At 40.0% G+C, this 18,311-nt stretch overlaps 2 protein-coding genes across 9 annotated transcripts; both read right to left on the bottom strand.

Moving 5' to 3' along the window:
• Positions 1–10: 10 nt before the first annotated feature.
• On the bottom strand, positions 11–7,394 carry zgc:163014 (uncharacterized protein LOC100038766 homolog). Of its 3 annotated transcripts, none has more exons than XM_061232068.1 (13): positions 7,212–7,394; positions 6,948–7,124; positions 6,696–6,801; positions 6,398–6,514; positions 6,008–6,124; positions 5,723–5,909; positions 4,606–4,728; positions 3,924–4,111; positions 2,935–3,131; positions 2,358–2,449; positions 2,194–2,248; positions 1,740–1,837; positions 11–1,184 (listed from the first exon to the last, which is right to left on the bottom strand). In XM_061232068.1, exons 1-13 carry the CDS (start codon positions 7,271–7,273, stop codon positions 952–954), a joined length of 1,752 nt encoding a protein of 583 aa, XP_061088052.1. In that variant the 5' UTR covers positions 7,274–7,394; the 3' UTR covers positions 11–951. The 3 variants fall into 3 exon arrangements, with proteins under 3 accessions (XP_061088052.1, XP_061088061.1, XP_061088069.1); XM_061232077.1 differs by having other exon boundaries at positions 2,941–3,131; XM_061232085.1 differs by lacking the exon at positions 6,398–6,514.
• A 3,392-nt stretch (positions 7,395–10,786) lies between these two features.
• On the bottom strand, positions 10,787–17,299 carry tmed8 (transmembrane p24 trafficking protein 8). 6 transcript variants are annotated; one of them, XM_061248220.1, is made up of 6 exons: positions 16,781–17,299; positions 15,596–15,775; positions 15,085–15,175; positions 14,166–14,265; positions 13,629–13,922; positions 10,787–12,615 (listed from the first exon to the last, which is right to left on the bottom strand). In XM_061248220.1, the coding sequence occupies exons 2-6, from the start codon at positions 15,706–15,708 to the stop codon at positions 12,398–12,400; spliced, it is 816 nt and encodes a 271-aa protein (XP_061104204.1). In that variant the 5' UTR covers positions 15,709–15,775; positions 16,781–17,299; the 3' UTR covers positions 10,787–12,397. The 6 variants fall into 6 exon arrangements, with proteins under 6 accessions (XP_061104204.1, XP_061104157.1, XP_061104194.1 ...); XM_061248173.1 differs by having other exon boundaries at positions 15,596–15,758; positions 16,781–17,297; XM_061248210.1 differs by lacking the exon at positions 16,781–17,299 and adding an exon at positions 16,667–16,775 and having other exon boundaries at positions 15,596–15,758.
• Between the last annotated feature and the right edge of the window lie 1,012 nt (positions 17,300–18,311).

The raw sequence follows: 18,311 nt of genomic DNA, 5'->3' as shown, positions 1-18,311 counted from the left end.
ACCCAGAACCTAAGGGTTAATGCAGTTTATTTCTGTGGTTTGAAGTCAAGTACATCCCATGGCATAAGTGCTGCTTTTCAGAAATCAGTCAAAACATTGTTCATAACAGTACCAGTAACACCACTGGATTTGTGACTAAATTCTCCAACGAAAACATGAACAATTAATACATGCATATACATTCGAAACAATTTATTGTACAAATTGTGAAAAACCCAACCAAAGGTGTCATTACACATATTATCCACTGGAGGGCACGGTTATGACAAAACATGAAAGGTTCTCCAACACGCCAGAGAAATTATGGGATCCGTTCAGTTCTTATGACAGTCTTCATAATTTAACTGGTGGAGGACACTTAAAAATCCTGCAGCAAGGCATGCTAATGCTCTTGTAGAAACAAACGTGTTGGCTTTTACAGTTATGAAAACACAATTAACCAGTGTCAAAAAGTTAAAAGCGAAATTAAAATAGCACTTGATGTGCTTTTTGTTGCCCATCGTGTTGCATTACTAGCTGCAGCTAAAATCCAGTTTGATTGACAGCTGAACTGATAGGTAGTGTCATGGTTACAAGTTCCATAGTGCAAAGTAGGTTTTTCCCTGGCCTGAGATAAAACAACCCTCCCCCACCCCACACGCGCACAAAATAAAACAAATACGACAGACAAATAAAAGGTCTCTGGTGTCCAACTTGTATCAATAACACCTCTCTCCTGGAGCACTGAACAGAATTGGCCTGTAATGGCCAAAGTTACAACACTTTGCTCACTATAAAAATACAGTCTGATAAAGCTACATGCACCCTGCCAAGGGTCAGCCAATTCCACTGGATTGCGTTCTGTATTTTTCATCCAGACACATCCCTGCACTGGATAGCCTAGTCCTTTCATAGCCTTCAGAAGCTCAAAGCAATCTAGGCTTGTCCCCTTCGAGTTCCTTAAGCTTCCCTTCATAGCTTTCTCTTGCAGTCCAGACCCTTCTCCCCAGGGATTTCAACTGTGCACTCGGTGGTGTCATTGTAGAAGGTTCCGGCACAGTCAGAGCCCCCAAACACCAGGACAGTGCAGCCTACCTGGCCAGGAACCTCCTTCTCGTCATTGACTGTGAGCAGGAGAAGGCTGTGACCAGCACGGGGCTTGGAGCAGAGAACAGGGGAGGCTATTGAGCTCCAGGAGCTGGTTTCTGCAGAGTGGAGCATAGACACAGTTTACTCAGTATCTAGTGTTAAATCTCACCTCCCATCCCCCTCTTGTTGGGAACCCAGCTTATGTTCTGGTGCAGCTGAACTTTTAACTGTTCCCCAATTTTGAAAAGAAAAATTAAACTGTTACATTCTACAATTATGAGAGGTTGTGAATCAGAATATCACTCCTTGCTCCTGGGAGATTTTTCATGGACATGTGCACTGATTGAGCTCAAAATGCCAAGTGTCATATTTCATTCATTTTCATTAAGACAACTTTCTTGGACTATACCTGCCAACCAGTTACAGGACTTAAAACTGACCAAAGAAATGTATAACCAAAAATACTTACCAGGTACTAAACCCAAAACTCATCCTACACTAAACAATTAACAGACTTTCAATGAGATGACAAGAAGAATGACAAACCAAATGTATTCAAGACACAGGTGAAGTATGAATGCATTGGAGCCACCCTAGCTTGCACTGGGTGACCCCCAACCAGCACTACAGGTTAATGCTTGACCAGGACACTGAGCGTGTGAAAAACACACCCAGATGGAAGACATGAAGGTCCTGCAGGGCACCAATAGCACTGCAGCCCCCACTGATCAACATCCTGTTGTCTGACACTGGAACAGCTGCATGGAACCTGACGAAACGGATGTAACATTACAAATCAATACTGGTCCACTGACAACGTATGGTAAGTCAACAGAAGCCTTCCCAGACATCAGAAACACGGTGGCATTTAATTATTTTCAAAAGTGTGTATCCCTTAGGAGAGTTGCAGAATTGATTAGTACTACCACAATACCCTAGTGTCATGAAAATCAAACTGAATGATTTTTTTCAATTCATTTTCAGTGATTTCATTCCAATTTAATATTGATAAAAAATTGTTTTTAAAAGCACCGTTAACTACAGTCTAGAGCAAGTTCTATTTTAACTCAACGGTTAACACAACAGGCTGCAGTTTCTGCAGTTCCCATGACTGAGCAGTCTCACCCTCGGGGCAGTGGTGGCATGTTCTCGTATTTCACAGCCGTGTACTCCATGAATCCTTCAGGCCCAGGTAAGACAGGGGGTGGGTCATTAATCCGTGCATAATGCTTTTACAGCCCAATCTAAAAAATCAGCATACTGGAAGGAAATTCTTAAGAAGATATTACCCAGGTCTAGAATATGCAGGTCGTTCAGGTAGGCCGCAGTCTTTCTTCCACCAAAAATCATCAGTGTGTTTGACAGCAGTACAGTGGAGTGGCTGTCAAAAATAAATATCCCCTCCCATTGGTGCTCAATAGCAGCATGTATCCTAGTTCACCTGAAAATGAACTGTTAAGTGTTTTTTGTTTTTTTTTCCTCAATTACTAAATTGACCTTGCCTAGACAGGCATACACTCGGGATACTAGAGGTTCCGAAAGGGATTCTGCTTTAGATGATTTTACACAGAAATGTCTCAATGTTTTGAATTATACAGTAGCTTTCAAATATGAACAAAAGGACATTCAAGCCTCTAATATTTTTCCAAATTGCATTTGTAATTTTGTAAATATTTAGTGTAATTTGGTCATATTTGGGGATACCTACATCCTATAACAATCAAATTAATATACAATAATAAACAACTGAATTTAACTGTGGTTTCTGAAGACGTTTTAGAGTCTTCTTGACATAACACAAGTTTGCCTTGTTATACTGGTGTTGTCTTAATTTTTCATTCAATGCAATCACGTGGAAATACTGACCCAAACCTGGGTAAAGGTCTGTCCCCTTCCACAATGGGCTGGTACCACAGTTCAAATTCAGGGTTGAAGATGTACAGGGTGTTGCTGCAAGTCTTTCCCCCAGGTGCACTGCTGGGTTGGACACCACCAAAGACAAAGAGCTCTTTTCTGTAGATAGTGGCACTGTGATTAGCCAATGTTGGGACACTGCCTCTTGCCTGGAGGGGTTTTCACAGAATAATGACCAGTGACAATTAGACTACTGTGCATAGGTAGTCCTAAGCCATTTTACAATCCAATTTTCAAAGTGAGAATTTTTTAATCAAAAGGTATACTGTGGGACACTGCCTCAAAATGATTTTCCACTCAACTCATTCCTCTCATGCTAGTCACAAAGCAAATTTAACCAGGGGTGCACAACAAGGACCGATCCATTTCAGGATTTTGTGCCAACTTCTGTTCTTAGTTATTTAATTCACTCAATCATATGTTATCTGACATGTGTACGAGTACCAGCTACAGCTGCAGACTGCGAGAGCATCCTAATGATTTTACTGTGCTCAAGTACAGGCTTGAACCAGGGTAATTTATAGAGCTGTCAGCAAATTAAAAGCAAGGCAATTTGTTGGAACAAAAACCAGTGCACAGACCGGCCCTCAAGGAGTTGTGCACCCCTGATTTAAGCGGAGAGCATCTGCTTAACTGACATGAATCAGTCGGACTCCACTATACAGAGCAGGTTCTTTAGCTGTTGTTAAATGAGTGCCTGTCCTGCTTCCACATCACCATCATTAACCTAATCATTAATACTGCCCAGGATTCATAACTGCACTTCAGGTCACCAATCCAGTACTAAACATATTGTTTATCTTGGTTTAACAAATGAGTAAAAGACTACTTCTTAAAATGTTATCCCAGTCTCTCCCCTGAAGAAAACTATTCTTGTTTCCAGTGACTTATTCCACAAGGCAAAGACTGGCAAAGAGGGCACAAAGCATGACTGAACTCACAGCAATAAGCTTCCACTTCCATGTCAGGGTGTTGAGGATATAGACATCGCCATAGCGCTGGCCCTCGGCCAGGCCACCATACACATAGATGGCCTTGGACTCGGGGTCATAGGTCGCGGAGTGGCCACGGGCACAGGGCGGAGCAGGTCCAGAGGTAGACGAGTCCATCGGGAACCAGAAATTGTTTTCTGAACAGACAAAGCTCAAGAATAATATTTGAAAACCAAAATCTAATCCTGATAGAGCTCCTTTTCCTGTAACATTGCCAATGACTTTATAAATTTACAAATTTACTCTCGGTCAAAAGAGGATTTGAGTCCTTTATGACTATTTTGAGAGGGCAGTATGGCTTGAAAATAATTTTACAGCATTCCTCAAACCCTTTGGATGATGACAATACACAGTTTAAGATTGTTTGCTACATACAGTGGGCTCCAGAATTATTGGCACCCCTAACTGGCAATGCACAAAACTCAAACATTAATTTAATAAAAAATAGATTTCACCAAAATCAAGGTTCCATAATTATTGGTACCCTTGATTTAGTACTTGGTGTATCCACTTGGATAACAGCAACAATAACAGCATAGAGTCCTGTAATGTTAACAAATAAATACTATATGCAATTGGGCCAATGAATCCATCTCATAAAACAAAGTGCATAAATGTTGAGGTTCAACACCTATCTCCAGTTTCCAGAGCGAGTCCTTGCAGCGTGAATGTCCCTTGGCCTCTCCTCCAATCAGGATGGCCGTTTCCGGGTCACTCAGACACATGGTTTGACTCCAGCGCTTTGAAGGACAGACTGCAACGAATACAATCTGTCCTGTCTCAATCCCAAATACAATGGAATACAATGTGGGATACCCCCAACAAGATGCATACACTCACCGAGCACTTTATAAGGAACATTTTTACTTTAATACACCTACCTATTCATGCGATTATCTAATCAGCCAATTATGTGGCAGCAGTGCAATGCATACAATCATGGAGATATGGGTCAGGAGCTTCAGTTAATGTTTACATCAACCATCACTAGTCTCTAGAGCAGGGGTCTCCAACCCTGGTCCTGGAGGGCTACTGGGTCTGCTGGTTTTTGTTTTCACCTTAAAATCAGCAGGTAACCAGGTGAGGTGAGTTAATTAATCAATTAGAGCAGTTGATCACAGTTAAGTGCAGGGTAACAAGAAAAACCAGCAGACCCAGTAGCCCTCCAGGACCAGGGTTGGAGACCCCTGCTCTAGAGTTTGGAAAGAAGGTGCAACAATTTTTTTTTTTTTAAATCCAGTGAGCAGCAGTTCTGCAGACAGAATGAAATGTTAATGAAACTGCGTCAGAGGAGAATGGCCAGACTGGTCAAAGCTGACAGTAACGCAAATAACCACACATTACAACAGTGTGTGTTCAGCATCTCTGAACACACAACGCATCATAACTCTAAGTGGATAGGGTACAGCAGTAAAAGTCTAAATAAGTCAAATAAATATCTAATAAAGTGCTCACTGAGTGTACATACATGCAAGGTAATAAACTGCCCTGGACCACTTTATCAAAAACTAAAAGGAATATCATAATATAGAGAGTAGATCTAGATATCCTTTCAATGCTTCCAAATTTAAACTTCACCAACATGCAGACCTTTTTATAGGTGAGGTTGGAACTGGAGATTATATTAAACTTGGCCACAACAGGTAGAGACATCTGAAAAAAACAACCTTTGGATACAGAGTGTAACCAATAACCCCCAATACACCAGGCTGCAATCTGAAGGTAGACACAGATTGGAGTGTTTTCACCTGCTCTGTACTTTTTCTTCAGCTTCAGGACTACTGTGTCCTCATCACTCAACACGTCAGTCAGCATACTGATCTTTCTCTTCCTGGAGCTGGATGCACGGGTGGAGTCCTGAGAGCTGCCCAGCTCCTCTGAGCTCCACGTCAGCTGGCCTCTCTTCCCAATCACCGTCCGCCTGGGAGTCTTGTCCTGCACAGACAGGGAAAGTGTAGGCTCCACGCGTGTAGTGGAGTGTAGACCCCCAAATGTCCCATTTACTACAAAGGCTTTTAAAAATGGCTTCTTACCGTTGGCCACATACACGCCTTCTTTGGCAAAGGGGATGATATTGTTGAACCCTTGCAGCATTTGAAGTCTGCATAGGTAACATGCTTTTCTGAGGCTGAGGAGTTGGGGGTCTTCATCTATAATCATGTGTTTTTAGAAAAAAAAAAAAAAAAAAAAAATTATGGAGCCATTTCAAGCCATTTCCATAGAAGCCATTAAATACTGCCTGTCCACTGGCTAACCGCCAGTCTCACCAGTCAGACAGTAATTATTTTTGTTTAACACAATAATTCATAAAACATCAAGCATTGGAAGAAGCCAGAACACATTGCTTCTATGAAATCAGTGTGAACCACAGGACCGAGTTAACTTAATTAAATCCTGATTCTTCTCTTGACTGTTCTTAGTACCTGACTCCCCTCACTGTGGCATGTCCTAGGGAAGCCATCTTGTTGACCGTGGAGCCAGTCTGAGGCCAGGCGTTTCCGTGACAACACTGGAGTGCTGCTTGTAAAGCTGGCCTTAACCTATTGGAGGACAGAGTCTGGGTTCTCAATGCTGCATGATACCCTGAACTGTGGAGTGTCCTCTGAATGGATTAAACCAAGCACTACACAGTAGACAAGACTGCAAAAGGTTTTCAATTCTAAAATGTCAGTGATCTACAAGTGCGTTCGTTCTATTGAAATGCATGCTGATGCATCTTACCTCACCACAGACATTAAGCAGAATTTTCCCATACATCCCTTTCCTTGCTTTCTCCATTGTTTCTGTAAGAAGATCCATTCTCCAGTCTCCCTCCCAGATGAGACACCTTCAGGTATTCATATTCAAAGGCCATTAGCAATTACATCAACATAGGAGCTATATTCAGTTACACTGTACACTTAACCTCAGTTAAATCACAGATGGTTTTGTTTGTATGAAAAACATTAAAATTGTCAAATGGGTTTGCAGTACCTTTGTTTAGAAGAAAGGGTTCCAATTTTCTGTGGCTTCAGATCCTGGCTTATTGAAACTTCAACCGAAATGGTTGTCTCGCTAGAGAAGGACTTCCAGTCTCCGAGACTGAAAATAATAAGCTCTTTGGGCAATGGCAGCGGTAGCTGTACCTGGTAGTGAAGACGGTTGGACTTACTGGGAACAGAATAAAAACAGCATTAGTGTCACGCCATTGTTTCGGTGTTAAATGGGGAACATTTAGTAATCACGAACTAGTCTTACCTGATAAACTGTCGGGATGCTTCACGTAAGGACCAGAGAACATAGAAATTAATCTTACCCATTTCGTTGTTTTAATGGGAATAGCCTACTTTGCTACGAGATTTATGACTACAAGCTTTTCCTTATGGAGGTAGGCTATAACTTATTTCAAGCTCCCCGGTGCCCTCCCGACGTCTTGGGTAAGCAGACCTAGATGCAAATGGTGGGCGTGTCTTTTATAATTGATTTTAACAGGTGAAATTCCAAAACTAGCATTAATGGGCCCCTGCCTTTCGAGAGATTTGGTTCGTGACAATTCGGACAAAATCTAAATTCAAAACGCATTAGAGTTAAACAAAGTTTTTCGGCTTCGATTAAAAGGTAAAATTAGTTACATACGAACATTAAAACGTTAAATTAGACACATGATACATATATACGGTACATAATATAGCCTACTTGGGAATTTTAACAGTGGTAATCAGAATCGTCATCAACATTGTGACGTGGGTAGGCTAATGGGCAGCCATAGCTATAGAATAATGTTTCAGAATCATAATTTCAGAATGTATCTGCCAATGATGTGAGAAAATAGCATTTAAATACAAATCAGCAAATTAATCCCCCAGGCATTTGGAGTTGAGATCAAAATAACCATATGAATTGTACAGACAATTTTTTATTTCATGGTATTTACATGCATATATGTTTTTATCATTTCCCAGAAATAGCTCCCGGATTTCAGACATTTCTGGGTCACATATGGTTGAGTTTCCGCACATTCAGTTGCGGCGATGGCAAGTTTATTGTGGGCCAAAAATGGCCTAACTGCGACCTGCCACATTTAAGGATCACCATGACTTTGGATTCTGGGCCAACTGTGGCCCAAATGCAACCAACCAGACTTTGAAAAAGGGTTTCCCTCCCCCAAGCCTCCTCTATATTACCCTCATATTACCCAGTGCCTGAGTTTTTGTGTTGAATCCCGCCCCCCATTTTCAGCTGTACAAAAGTTAGTTGACTAGTGAACTCAAAAGTAAATCAAAGCACAAAAATATTTGGTTATATTTAAATGCAATAACTGCATCAAGTCTACACCTGTTGACTTCATTAAACATTTGCTATCTTCTTTGGACAGGTATTCACTGCAACCAGTGGTCCATTAACTCATTTTTGCTCAGCTGAAAATGGGTGGTCTCAACCCAAAAACAGCCATTTCTGCAAATTAAAAAGACATATATACAGTATACAGTATGCATGTAAATGCCATGAAATGAAAACCTGATTATCTGTATGGTTTTTCTCATATTCATCTTCTTATAGCAAATCCAAATGACTTTCAGTATATAGCAAGAATAACAAATTTCCCACTCTATTATCATGCGTTTGGAGGGCACCGTAGCCTAATTGACCTGACTCTATTCATGTTCTTCTCACATAAAGGACTGTAATTACCTGTGATGCTGGAGATGTGATCAAAATAGAATCCCAGCTGTAGTTTCATCAGAACAGCAATCCTTTCATCAGAGAAAACTCTTTAATGGAGAGCTATGGGACAGAATTTCTTCTCTAGAGAGCAAAAGCCTTTGGGTGTCAGGTAGTAGAAACAGCTCACCCACATCACGCAGAACTGCAGCCTGTGATTCATTCCCATCTCACCTTAATTATATCACACAATTACACTGCATGCAGTGACAGCATGACATAATAAATGCCTAACACAAACAGCGCAATTTACACATTGTTAGTCTGAACAGGATGCAACTTTGAAGCGCATTTGCGTGGAACAATTTTACATTATTAAATTCCAGCTAGTTACAGTGGGCTCCATAATTATTGCCACCCTTTCTAAAGAATTTTAAAAGAAGGCTGCATATGATAAACAACATGGATAGTGATCTATATTTTGTTCAAACATACAGAAAACGATATACTTTTATTTCAATACATTTACTCTCTTGTTTCAATGTGGTTTTTTTTTGTAATCTAATTTTTTATGAAAACGACTGGTGCTAAAATTATTGGCACTCCTAACACTTGTTGTAGATAATATCAAAAAAGTGAAATTAGCAATACAATTTTACTTGAATTTAGTTAATCGCAGTCTAAAGGAACTAAATTGTGTCATTCCATCACTTCTGTTTCACTAGAGCATAAAAAATGAGGGAACAAGCATGCAAATCCCTTTGTCAATCATCAGCATGGGAAAAGCCAAAGAACTATCAATTCAGAGGCCACAGATCATCATGACCAATCAGATGCCAATAATTCTGGAGCTCGCAGTATGTTCAAGAGTTGTGCTGGTTGACTGTAGTCAGGAAAGATCATGGCCCATATAAATCTGGTCATCAGCCTGTGCCCCTGATCAATGTGGGAAATAAAGGCCACTCTACCTACCTCAGCTCATATACGGTTGTACATTTCTGGCACAGTAGCTGTTGCTTTGCATCACCGAGGTAGCTGTTATATTGAAGAGCCTCAAAATTGTATGATTAAAAGGGGATTAATGGTACAATATAAATATAAATGCAATCATTAATTTATTTGTAGGCATCAGAACATATTTCTAAGACTGAAAATGTTAGCAGATGAATTGCATTGAGTTTAGATCAGGGGCCTGTATCAGAAAGCAGGATTACGTAATTAGCTGGATAACTGCACAGACTAAAACCTTAGTACCATCCCAAATTTGAAACATGGACTGAAATAAAAAGACCTGTTCTGGGTTTTATTCAGTGCAGTTATCCAGCCAATTCTGTAATCCTGTTTATCCTGCTTTGTGATATAGGCCCCTGCTGTTACAAAGGAAACTAATACCATACTAATCAAATGCCGTCTCGTTGGGTCTAGTTTAATATTTATACAGCATCTCCATGTTTGGCTTTTCATTTCATAACCTTATGAAAGGTTTTTATAATCATCCCTCAGGCATACATAAGCTGCAAGATCTACTTTAATATATTTATAAAAGGTGTGTCCTCTGGTTTACTTTCACTGTGCTGAGATCGAATCTACTCTGTGTAAACACAATGACAGCTAAATGCATTGTGCCTTCTACTCAAACAGCTAATGAGAATATTCAAGTTAGATTTCAGAGAACATCTAAAAGGAGTCTGATATGATATCCAGAAAGATTATCCAATCAATACAGACCATAGTAAAAATGAAGCCCTGTTCCAATCATATAATCCTTCCGCAGACAAAACTGTGCCACAGAATTGTACTACACCCAATTATTAATAACTACTCAATATCTGCAATCTTTTGCATAAAGCCCATCCTACATACCACCGCTACTCAACTCTACGTCCTGTGGGCCACACTGTCTGCAGGTATTTTCTCCTACTGTGTGCTACACCACCATCACTAATTATTTTACTTGCTTGGTTCTGATAAGATATTGAGTGAAATCAGGTGGGAGCACATATGGTTGTAGCAACTCCGCAGGACGTGGACTTGAGTAGCGCCACTATATACCCTTGTGGTAACTGACAAAAATGTTGAGCTCAAGGGATTTGCATATCGGTCAGTGAACATTGTTTCTCCTTACATTACACAGGAAAGTCACAGCACACAGCAGAATGAAACGAAGATGCTAAAATCAAATGCCTTTATTTAATGAGCAGTATTCTCAAAGTACATAATGAAGTGTGTCAGAAATACATTGCACAGTGAACAAAGAAAGCTTCATTTGGGGTGTTTTTCCCCACCGACTAGCAGCACAACATGAATGATTTCTTTGGAACAAGCACAATTTACTGAGGTACTGGTGCAATGGTTTCAAGGGGCTTCGGAATGAAAGTGATGCACATAACTTTTCCCTTTCGCTGGCATCAAATTATAATCAACACAATGTAACACAATCACCTCTGTACACACTATGTCATCAACAGACAAATTTAAAATTATTCCACTTTCAGGGCTCCGTACAAGGCAACACACATTACACACATTACACTGGAATTTTAATTCGTAATATAGAAATAACATGATTTTCTCTTGCCAGTGTTCACTTCCTTGATTGTCAAATCTTTCAAGCTGTTGGCTATTTTGTCAAACAACCTGTTTCCAAACAAAATGGCTACAGGCAGACTAAATATGAAGTCAATCCACCATAGCAAGATAAGCCTTTTCTCTATGATGCCTTTCCGTATCACAAAAACATTTTACTCAGAGACATTTCCCCTTCCCTTTACTATATTTTGTTTTCTTTGGAGGGACAACATTTTAAGTATTATACATTTTAAAACATATCTTTAAATGTCAATAAATTACAGAAAACATTGGATTATAATCAAAATAAAATCACTATGGGTCATGCCATTTCAGGGCCATGCAATCTGACTGGGATATGCAATGCTTAAGATTCCTGAATGTAATAGAAGGTAATTTGCAAAGTGTTATAAAAAACTGAAAACATTAGAATGAACATACAGTATGTCTCTGCTCTTGGCCATGTCTCTGCTCTTGGCACAGAAACGGGATTCTCAGGATGATTTATGAAAGGCTCAAATATGGAATATAATTTGTTTGCCTTCTAAGGACAAAGTGTAATATTCTACAGCATATCATGTTCCATTCTGCGTTTTGTCAAATACAAACAAAATTCACTTCCTGAATCCTTTCTTAACGGGATTTGTGCTTACAGCTGATCTACACTGGAAGTCACTTCAAAAAGAAACAGAGGCCTGAAATGTTGACCAGACACTTTTTAAATTAGCACATCGAGATTTTACAGATTTTTTTTTGCCTTTAGTGCTGGGTAACTCCAACTTCCTTCTCAGTGTCTACCCTCGCACAGCCACGAAAAATGCCTTTATGAAGACACATTCGACTATTTAATTTCATATCCTCGATATGCACCTGAACTAGAGTTCTCTCGCATCTTACCTATCAAGATGACCGCACTTTTGATAAAACAAGAAAATCGAATTCATAAACATGGACAGTGTACACAAACCACATAAGACACTGGAACCACGAACACACACAAAGCCATAGAATCTGTCTTGATTAAACATCTCGCCTGACTTTTTGCAAATGTTTTCTCCCCATTTTCACAAATATAGCACAAACAACGATCCAGGAGAGACATCAGTTGCTTTTACATAATTGATAAGCCCAAGCATATACTATATAGAATCAAAAATAGAGATCTCTGAAGTCCTTCAGTTCAAACATTCAACTGTAGTCACAAGACTTGGTTCTCAGGCACTGTAGTACACTCTGTAGTACAGAGTTTTATTCCGCCACAGAGAGTAGGAGTTGTCAAACTTCAGGTGGTAAGTTCCCTCGCCTGGAAACTCGTGGCTGCCTGCCTGGACTGCCAGGTGACTGTCTTGGCGATACACCGGTAGAATCTCACCCAGGTTTGAACTGGCTGCTGATTTTGAGCCCTTCTCTACATCCCCAGGATTCACAGGCCCTGCAAGTGATAAACAGAATATGAGTGAAAAATAATTGAGACAAAGCTTAATGTATATGAACAATCCCCATACAATAATCAGATTTGAAGAGATCACATGCTTTCAAGAGTTTTTAGCCAGTAAATTTCTATTTGTATAATATTGAGTAAGTAATGTAAATCTGTTCATCTCAGATTAAAGTCTTGAGAATGTAAAGCTTTACAAATAAAAGGCATCAGAGAAATGCACTGCCAAGCTTCCTTAATATTCAAACTTTCTGGCCAAGCAAAATTAGTTTTGTATTAACTACTAATGTAAATCTGCTTCAGATACAGGTGATATTGGTAAAAACACAAACATTTTTTAAAAATGCAGATTTCTGGAAGCTGTCATTTTGTTACATGTTCAGTACTGCCACAAAATTGCAACAAATGCTGAAGAAAGACATATACAGTGAAGACAAACATGCATGGATTCAATGAAGCTTTGAAATAGAATTTTTTAGCACCTCAACTATTGATGCTATCCAGCAACAGTAGCTACTTGGCTAACTAACCTAGTTGTGTAGCAAACAATATGTCACAGTATCAAACAAAAGACCTAGCTAGTTCTCACGAGTTCTAATGCTATGCTATTAGATAACACTTAGCTAATATTAACCTAGCAAAGGTAGGTTATTGTATCGTTCACAGGACATCCAAGAGTATATCTTAATTAGCTTAGCTAACCAAGTGCTTTGATAGCACTGATGCAATAATCTGCAATAGGCCCTTCTGGATTGCTTCCAACTGCTTTCTTCTCTGGGTTTATAGCTTCACTCGGTCCAAAATGAAAAGGCGCATTTCTATTGTTGCGTTTTTATTTTATTGATAATGCCTCTACCAAAACTATAATTCTTCTCCATATCCATTTCAAGTCAATGATGGATTGTGAGATTTAACCACTTCACCTAGGTGGCTAGGGGTCATGGTGCTTAATTACACAGATGTCAAAATCTTTCCACAACTAACAGGATGACTGGGTGCCCACTAACCTTCCGGCTCTTCATCCTCGTCCTCATCATCGCTAGACTCACTGATGTGCACAGTAATGGCCCGGTTGGTGACTGGCGTCCAGTCAAAGTAGATGCCAAAGCCAATGTCATAGCCATCGGTGGCGAACTCCCAGCACACCTGCTTGGCCTCGGGGACCGTGGGAACGTGTACGGTCATGACGTCGCCCCTGTACACCGTCACCACGCTGTCCTTTTCCTGTCGCAGCTTGGTCTTCAGCTCCTTCAGCGCAGGGGATGTCCAGGAGGAGGGCGGTTTGAGTGGGGGCAATGATGCTGAAACAACGATTGTGGGAACTGACCATCAGACAGGACATGTGCAACAGTGCAACCCAAAACGTAAGCACACAGAAATCCATACCGAATAACCTCTGATCAACGTACATGATTAGATGCCTTACTGCTTGATTTAACAGTAACATTTCTAACTGAAATAAGACTGACATGAATGACATATTGCTACTGGTAATATAGAGTGGGAGGGGCTATCCAGAGGCCTCATCACAGAGGACAGCTCACCTTTTCTGTCTCCAGGGTGCAGCCCCTTCTCATTCTCATTGGTCTGATTCATCTCAGAGTCCCCATCTATAGCCTGACCAGTGGGCTCAGCCTGGTTACTCTGCAAACAGCCACACCCAGACACTCAATACAGGTGAAAACAGGCGATTGTGTGCACCTTTTACAAAATAAAAATGAACTGACACACACACACAACACACAACACACAAGCTGATCACAATGCTCTGAAGAAGACATTTGGTTAAAATATGCAAGGCTTTAATTGCTTAATAAATATTAGGACTGGACTGTTCCCCAGATGGAGAAGAGAATAAAACTGGACACATCATTTTATCACTTGCTGATTTGCGGTGAATTCCTGCTGGATTTCGGTTCTCTTACTACAAATACCCTCATTTGTCAGAGTCTGGAGACCAACAAACAGCCTACCTATTATTAGATAAACTCCCCACAGCGGCACAGAACGGCAGCATCAAGAGAAGGGTACAGTTGAGTTTTTAAATGCAAACTGGTGCTAAAGGCACCAAAAGGCCATGCTGGAGCACTTGTAGTTTCACTTTTCATTTCACACTGAAACTCCAATAGTAATCCACCTAGCATACAATATACACTCACTGAGCACTATTAGGAACATTTTTACTTTATTAAACCTACTTATTGATGCCATTATTTTATCAGCCAATTGTGTGTCAGCGGTGCAATGCATACAATCATGTAGAGACAGGTCAGAAGCTTCAGTTAATGTTCACATCAACCATTGACTTCAATGCCAAAAAAAAAAATGTTTATTCTTGTAATTTTTAGCTACTTTTAAGTACAACTGGTGCATGTTGTAAAGGGCCGGTTCTAAAGACTGTTCTGACCAACAACCAAAACAATGAGGACAAAAGCAGGAAAGCTTGGTATATCCCAGGTTTACCTTTGTGGGCTGTGGAAGCCCTTCGCTGTCATTAATCTGGGGAAGGTTTTCAGTGTTCTGTGGATGCTGGGACAGGTCTGTGCTCTGAAGCCTTTCGGCAAACAAGAAAATACAGGAACACTGAGCTTTGTGCACACCTTATCTCAAAATCACATTAAAGCTTAATTTGCATATCAGAGCAATTGCTTAGAAACCAAGACTGGGCACGGATCAGATTTCCGAAAGGAAACTAATTTAGATGTTTAGCTAGGCTACATGGTAGGCTATATGGCATAAGAGAATATCAACATTTAAAGATTACATTTGCCAATCGTTTAAAACGTTAAAAGAAATGCAAAGGTTAGGCCTAGATTTCGAAAAATGAATGTCCCAACTTCACAACCATCCACAAAAAATATGGTTCAACATTAGAAGAAGTGGATGTTGGAGCATAAATGGTATTATATAAAAAGTCTGACGCCCGCCTCCACCACTAGAAAAAGATGTAAACAATTAACGTTACTTAATTTACCCATCTTCAGCATTAGTTGGGCAATTCTTCGACGTTATTCCAGGAAAAGACGACACAGAGAGGGAAGACAATCTGGACTGAAGTTCAGAAGTTGCTTCGAAGTTTTCCGTCATCACTGTCACGCCTGAATACTGTTCAGTTCAAGGAAAGTTGGCTGCTGTTCCTAACGAGACACACAGACTTACCAAAATGAGACATTTGCGTTTACAACCAGTCCTAGTTAGCACTTGCTAGTTGCCTTTTTGCCTAACAAGCTTGTACAGTAACTTCGGGTCTTTAGATAAACGCTCTCTCGCCATTTCACAAGCGCGCGCCTTGGATTTTCTGTTATTTCTGTAGGTCCCTCCCTTTGCTTACAATATTGCTGCGTTATTTCGCTATACCGTTGAATTAGTAATTTCCAAGATAAACTAACGTTTAGTTAGACTAACATTAAAACAACCCATATATTGCACAATTAAAGGCGGCATCGTTACAAATCAACAGTGCTGTTGCGAGGAAATACAAGCTAGCTACATTAGCTAACTAAACTTGTGAAACAGGATAAGGTTTACCTTACGTTGTATTGCAAAAAACTGAATCCATATTTAAATGTGTATTTTGTTAACTAATTTTAGCTAGCTACCCTAAAGCCAAATCAGAGTCTGGGAAAATAACACTAGCCAACCGACACAAGGCTAGACTACGTCAATTCAAATATTTTTGATGTGTGACTAACCTTACAGCTAACAAATCTTGCATCAAGAGCATTTATCCACGCTAGCTAACACTAGCCAGGAATGAGCTTTTGACGTTAAAATTTTACTTCAGATACCCAGCTGCCAGTCCAAGTTAGCTTCCAAGCTAAGTTCCATAAGAAAGCCACGCTTTGGGATAAAACCCTCCTTGCTCCATTGGACATTAAACGTCTGTCGACCCCGATAATGGTAAACGTAACAAAATAACAATTTAAGGACTTTTTTACTGTGTCAATCATACAATGTATTAACTAGCTACACATTACAAATGTATCCAGCCAACATTTAGCTAGCTATGCAACCATTAGCTGTTGTGCTAACGAAAAAACGGTACCGTCAACTTTTGTTAAATCGAGGTGCACAATTTCCCCCGTAATTTGTTCACCGGAAATTGACAACAGGTATTAATTACGACGTCCTCATGTACTGAAGTACTACACATGCTTACCTGGGTTAATGTTGCGATGATTATCGTGACCGAAGAGCTCACTGTCCGGAAACACTACCCAGAAGCGACAAGAGGAAATCGGAATTCGACACACGCTGCACTCAAGGCGTTTTAGCAAACGCTACATAAACATCTGTATAAACTACTAGCTAAGAAACGGTCTACACAGCTACATTCTGCGATGATCCCAGTAATCTGCAAGCTGACGTTAATTCCGTACCGAAACGAAAGTGGGCGGAATTTGACGATGCAATAAGCAAGTCTCGTCCTTTCAGTACAATAACGCCACAAAAAACTAAATTGATGCAGATTACTGGAGCTGCCGAAATCAGAGCTTTAAAGCCAATGCAATATTAGGGTATCTTAAAAATATCTTCCGCAGTGATCTCCGCGTTATATCAAACTGACCAGCAATACATCGCCTAGCAGCACCAATGTACTTTCTAGCTACGTTATTTAAACAGTACTCCGACAACTACTTGATGTTCTAACAGGTTGCTATGGTAGCAGGCTCTTTGAAAATAGGTAGCAGCACACATATAGTCAAGATGGCAGCAGCCCCCACCCAGATCACTGAGATGACACTAGTGAAGAATCACATCTTCAGCAGGGTAGATCTGCAAGCTGGTACTGGTTTTTAAGCAATTTGATAATGAAAATAGCTGAGCAGGTAAGGCCACTTTAGTCAAGTTGGCAATGTGATGGTCGTGCTTGACCGGCAGCATAACACCTCAAATGTATGATTGGAAGCTGATCTTGCAGTTATGAGAACCTTCTCTCGAAAAATAATAAGCAAAGTCATAAGCCAGTATTATAAAAGTATTGAGTATAAATAAAAGGAACTCATTTTTACCTTATACAATGCCATTGTCAGACCACAGAAGGGAAGGCCTATTGTATGCAGTTAAGGACCTTAGGCTACCGTTGATTCCTGGTATAAAAAATAAGTTTAAAAACAATTTTTAAGCACAGAATGTGGTCAAGGTATGGAACAGTCTCCTTTTAGTGGAGGCAGAAACTATGGGGGTGTTCAAGACCTGGATATTATTTAGTTTTAGGTAAACCGTTTAACTTTTGTTGGAGGGTATTTTTTGTACATTTTGGTTTCGGGTAGATGTATGCTTTATATACCTCGAATTATTTTATTGTTCCTGTTGATCTCGGTTTTATTGTTGTCACGAGTTTTGTATTTTATTGATCGTTTTATTTTATGGTTTGTTTCTATCGTTTGTTGAAGTTCTAATGAGAATTTTTTTTTTTTTTTTTAAGACATTTTTTTTAACGATGAGACATGTTGAGCTGAATGGGCTATAAATTGTAAAACTTTATGCAATTTATTACAGTATGTGGCCTGCGTAAAATATCACAATGGAACGTTTGAACTAAACGTTAACTGTAGGGTAAAAGTCAGGTAATTTGGAACACTTGACATTTTGAAGTCATATAAATAACGAAACTGCACTAAAGTGCCAAAACATCCGGTGGCACTTGCTGCCCTACACTTTTAGAAGGAGACGCACACTTCAAGTTT

This window comes from Conger conger, chromosome 1, assembly GCF_963514075.1.
Source record: "Conger conger chromosome 1, fConCon1.1, whole genome shotgun sequence".
NCBI classification, from domain to species: domain Eukaryota; kingdom Metazoa; phylum Chordata; class Actinopteri; order Anguilliformes; family Congridae; genus Conger; species Conger conger.
Note: the sequence above shows the minus strand (reverse complement) of the source record. Positions and strands in the feature narration are given on the sequence as shown.

What these genes read in the sequence shown, in the direction of transcription:
- zgc:163014 (XM_061232068.1), bottom strand. Translation starts at nt 7,273, where the DNA reads ATGGGTAAGATTAATTTCTATGTTCTCTGGTCCTTACGTGAAGCATCC. An exon ending in TGCTTAATGTCTGTGGTGAG is followed by an intron (nt 6,515 to 6,695) that starts GTAAGATGCATC and finishes GTCCTCCAATAG; the next exon opens with GTTAAGGCCAGCTTTACAAG. An exon ending in GAAGAAAAAGTACAGAGCAG is followed by an intron (nt 4,729 to 5,722) that starts GTGAAAACACTC and finishes TATTCGTTGCAG; the next exon opens with TCTGTCCTTCAAAGCGCTGG.
- tmed8 (XM_061248220.1), bottom strand. Translation starts at nt 15,708, where the DNA reads ATGACGGAAAACTTCGAAGCAACTTCTGAACTTCAGTCCAGATTGTCT. An exon ending in CCAACTAATGCTGAAGATGG is followed by an intron (nt 15,176 to 15,595) that starts GTAAATTAAGTA and finishes GTTTGCCGAAAG; the next exon opens with GCTTCAGAGCACAGACCTGT. An exon ending in GCACCCTGGAGACAGAAAAG is followed by an intron (nt 13,923 to 14,165) that starts GTGAGCTGTCCT and finishes TCGTTGTTTCAG; the next exon opens with CATCATTGCCCCCACTCAAA.